The sequence below is a fragment of the Papaver somniferum genome, chromosome 4, assembly GCF_003573695.1.
Source record: "Papaver somniferum cultivar HN1 chromosome 4, ASM357369v1, whole genome shotgun sequence".
Lineage (NCBI taxonomy): Eukaryota > Viridiplantae > Streptophyta > Magnoliopsida > Ranunculales > Papaveraceae > Papaver > Papaver somniferum.
The window spans coordinates 88,628,384-88,632,953 of NC_039361.1; the positions used below are offsets into that span (position 1 = coordinate 88,628,384).

Below are 4,570 nucleotides of genomic sequence, written 5' to 3' on the forward strand. Positions count from 1 at the left end.
TTTGAATCGATCGTTGTTAATAAATAATTGTTAATCATAGAAGCACTCTAAGAGTTTAGCCAAAAGGCTCATACAAGGCTCATACACGTCTAACTAATGGTTCTAAGTCCATTTATTTATCATTCCATATCTTTAGCATAGCTAAGGTTTAATAATTGAATTAGGTTGGTTCTATAGTCCGATAGCTAAGTCTTATAAATATCTACATTCTGTAGAAGGAATCAAAGGCTAAATCTGACCACAAAGGTCCAATACAAGTTCCTTAGGAAAACTGGATATAAGCCCAAGTTCACTAAAGAAGCCCATTAAACAAAGACCAGTCTAATTGGATCAACTAACGGTCACTAACTGTCAAACTAACAGTCAAAGTCTAAGGTCAGGTCAAGGTCCAGGGTCAAATACTCAAAGTCTAAATCGGTCAACTGGGTCAATACGACTCAACAGAGTCGACTAGGTCAAAGTCTACTGAGTCAAATCTGGTTAACTCAGTCAGACACACTAAAATAGATTAACTAGGTCTGAGAATCAGCTAGCTAGCCAGCTGGCAGGTCTGAATCACATAAGCTTGTTGGTTCTGTGAAACTAACAGTTCAAATACTATCTTACAACATTACAACAATACATTGAATCCATCAAGACTTCATAATTGAATACAAATACAAACTTAGTTTACCTGCCAATGCAGTTCCAAGCAACATCTTTAATCAGAGGTTGAAAAAATCGGCGACTGAGTTGAGCTCTAAGGATCGGCGACCAACTCACTTCTCAATTTTCATTCTATTTTTCAAATTCAGAGTTCATTGCAATTAATTCAGGTGATTTTAATCGGAACTTTAATGATCGGTGTTAATTTCTTCTTTAGGTATTAGGTGTTAGGCTTTAATTCAGGTAGATTTCATTAATTTTTCATGGAAAATTCTTCAAACCCAGAAATGGGTGCTTCTAATATCAATCTTACAAATTCGGTTGATCTTAACAACCCTATTGAGGAAAGTCCTTCAATAGATATTGTAAAAGGAATTGATGATAGATGTGTTATTTGGACATTTTCATTAATCGGAAGACTTGATTTAGTTCGATTGAAATTTTCTGAAGCGGTTGTGGATCTGAAAAATCAGTGGAAACTTGAAGGTCAATGCAAAATAATTCCATTAGGAAAAGGATTCTTCACAATCAAACTTGATAATGAGAGGGATAAGGGTTATATTAAAGCTGGTAAATGGGAAGTTCGTCATCAGGAATTATGGATTAGAAATTGGATTCCCAACTTTCGTCCAGAAAATCACCGTACTTCTTATGCAAATATTTGGGTACATCTTCCAGGATTAAGCTTAGAGTACTGGGATGAACAAACCTTATTCACCATCTGCAATGCTCTGGGTACTCCAGTTAAAGTGGATGAAGCTACATTAAACTTTGAAAGTGGTTTATATGCAAAGGTCTTAGTAAATATTGATTTAGAAAAGAAGGTGCCACATAAAATTTGGATCAAAACAAAGTTTGGAGGTTTTATACAAGATGTTTTACTTACCAATCTACCTAAATTCTGTCACAACTGCAAAATCGTAGGTCATTTTCAATTTGAATGCAGAGCAAAGAAGGTATCAAATGAAACAAGTAACCAACAAAACAATAGTAACTCTCCAATATTTGGTTCTTCATCAAATCCAGATAATGAGCCTCAGAAAGAAAAGGAAGTAGTCAAGAGCACTCTACAAGCTACTCCACATCCCACAAACTGTGAGAAATTTGATATTTGTTTCACTTCAGTAACAAACATTCATCCAAACAATGTTATCTCTCCACATCCCAGTTCTGCACTTCATATTACTTCAGGAAGATTTGGTTCATTAAATATAGTTGTTGAAGAATAAATTGTGATCAATATGTCTGAGGATAGAACTATTTTAGACCCTACAAGAATATCACAGATAGTTGAAGACAACACAGTAGAAAAGAGTGTAATCAAATTCATTAATGGGAAGGATGGCTCAATTTCAGAGGAAAGAATTCCTACCACTTCTTGGTCAAAAGTTATTCAAAAACCTTCTGTAGTAAAGGCAACATCCAGTTCAAATGAACAAATGCAGGAATCAGACCCAAAGGTAAAAATTCCTCAAACTACAAATAAATACAATTTTAGGAAAAATCAAGGAAAAGGAGGTACTAAGGGCCTCCAACCACAACTATGAAGATAATTTTTTGGTATTTAAGGGGCCTTAGAAGGACTAGGGCCCAAAATAAATTGTGGACTTTGGTAAATCAATTCAACCCAACTTTAGTTTTTATAGCTGAACCAAAAAAAAAAAATTGTAGTGCAAGTTTCTGTAACAAACTCAATCTTCCTGGAATGAAATCTATGGTAATTCATAATTCAATGGCTAACAAAAAAGGAAACATATGGTTATTCTAGAATAAACATCTGCCTACTACTTCTGTTGTTTCATGTCCAGTCAGATGATCACAGTTGAGATAGGGGGAGCTCTTATTTCTGGTATTCATGCTCATGTTGGAGCAGTTCAAAGAAGGTATTTATGGTCTGAAATGGAAATGATTAGTGAATTTAAAAAACCATGGCTTGCAATTGGTGATTTTAATGCTATTACATATGTTGAAGAGAAAGTTGGAGGTAGGCCTGCTAATACAAGAATAATGCTTGAGTTTTATTCATGTCTGGATAAATGTGAATTACAGCAAGCCCCTAAAACTGGTCTTAATCATTCTTGGTCTGATTGTCAGCATGGTACAAGTAGAATCCTATGCAATTTAGATAGAGCAGTTTTTAATAATTTGTGGCTTCAAAAATATGAATGATTGGGATATAAAGTTGGTGTTAGAATTGTTTCAGATCACTCTCCTCTGTTGGGTGGAAATGTCAACATCCCAAAACCAAAAAATGTGCCACAAAAGTTTCAAAAATTTTGTATTGATCATCCTGGTTTTATGGAGGTTGTTAAAAATAGTTGGTCTGAAGAAGAAGTTGGTGATCCAGCATATGTATTTCAAAGTAAACTTAAAAATCTCAAAAAAATCTTGGTTGAATGGAATTGGACTGTATTTGGTAATGTAAATGTGAAGATTAAAGAAGCAGAAAATAAGGTGCAAGAAGCAATGGCTTCATCTGATTTAGACCCTTTTAATGAAACTTTATTAAACAGTCTCGTGGAAGCAAAAAATGATTTAAATTCTAAGGAAGTTCAGTTGAATACTATGATGAAGATGAAATCCAGAATCAAATGGTTAAAGGAGGGGTCAGCTAATACAGGTTTCTTCCATGCTAATCTTAAAGTCAGGCAGGCCAGAAATTTCATTGGAGAGTTGGAAGATGCAAACAATGACATTATTACTGATCAAGGAAAAATTGTTGAAGCACTCATTAATCATTTTGAGCAGAAATTTAAATTCAGAGAAGTGGAGATAACTAGTTCATTACTTGATGTGATACCAAAAATAATAAATGAAGAAGACCAAGAAATGTTAGATGCTATTCCATCAGCTGAGGAAATCAAGCAAACATTATTTGATATGGATCCAGACAGTTCCCCATGGCCATATGGATTCATTGGTAGTTTTTATAAATCTTGTAGGAAAAGATGTTGTAAATGCAGTTCAATTTTGCTGGAGAAGAAGATTCATTCCAAAAGGCCTGAATTCAAATTTTCTTTTCTTACTTCCAAAAGTTGAAGGTGATAGATCTCCCAATCAATTTAGACCAATTGGTCTAAGCAATGTAAGATTTAAAATCTTTACTAAGATCATCAATTCCAGAATGTCTACTTTAATGCATAAGCTCATATCACCTCAGCAAGCAGCTTACATAAAAGGAAGAAGTATTCAAGATCAAATAGATCTTGCTTCTGAAATGGTAAATGAAATGAAGAATAAAAGAAGAGGAGGTAACATTGGACTTAAACTTGATATATCTCAGGTATATGATTCTGTCAGCTGGAATTTCTTGTTTCAAGTTTTAAAAAGGTATGGGTTTTCAGAAACTTGGTGTAAATGACTATGTACCTTATTTGAATCTGCTAAGATATCAATAATGATTAATGGAGGGCCAAATGGATTCTTTACTTTTGGAAGGTGGTTGAGACAGAGAGATCCATTATGTCCAACTTTGTTTGGTCTCATGGAAGATGTCTTAAGTAGAAATATTTCAAAAATGGTGGCTGAAGGCAAGATTACTCCAATGGTGGTAAGGAATGGAATACACCCAACTCATATGTTCTTTGCTGATGATGTCTTCATTTTCTGCAATGGAGCAAAAAAAAGTATTAAGAATTTAATGAAACTGCTTGAATGGTATCAACTCAGTTCAGGACAAATGATAAACAAAAGTAAAAGTAAGTTGTTCATTGATGGGACTACAGAAGAAAGGAAGATGTACATTCAGAATTTATTCCAAATGGAGAGAAGTACACTACCTGACAAGTACTCAGGTGTTATTTTACATGCAGGGAGAGTGAAAATTTCCAAAGTATGGCCAATGGTAGAGTTACTGCAAAAGAAGATGGCTGCTTGGAAAGGTAAACTTCTATCTTTTCATGATAGGCTGGTAGTAATCAAATCA

General features: G+C 34.3%; 1 protein-coding gene across 1 annotated transcript; it reads left to right on the forward strand.

The window, feature by feature from the left end:
• Positions 1-932: 932 nt before the first annotated feature.
• On the forward strand, positions 933-1,874 carry LOC113272777. The gene has a single exon (XM_026522574.1). It carries the CDS (start codon positions 933-935, stop codon positions 1,872-1,874), a length of 942 nt encoding a protein of 313 aa, XP_026378359.1.
• Positions 1,875-4,570: the final 2,696 nt, after the last annotated feature.

Excerpts from the sequence above, each read along its gene's own strand:
- LOC113272777 (XM_026522574.1), top strand. The coding sequence starts at position 933 with ATGGGTGCTTCTAATATCAATCTTACAAATTCGGTTGATCTTAACAAC.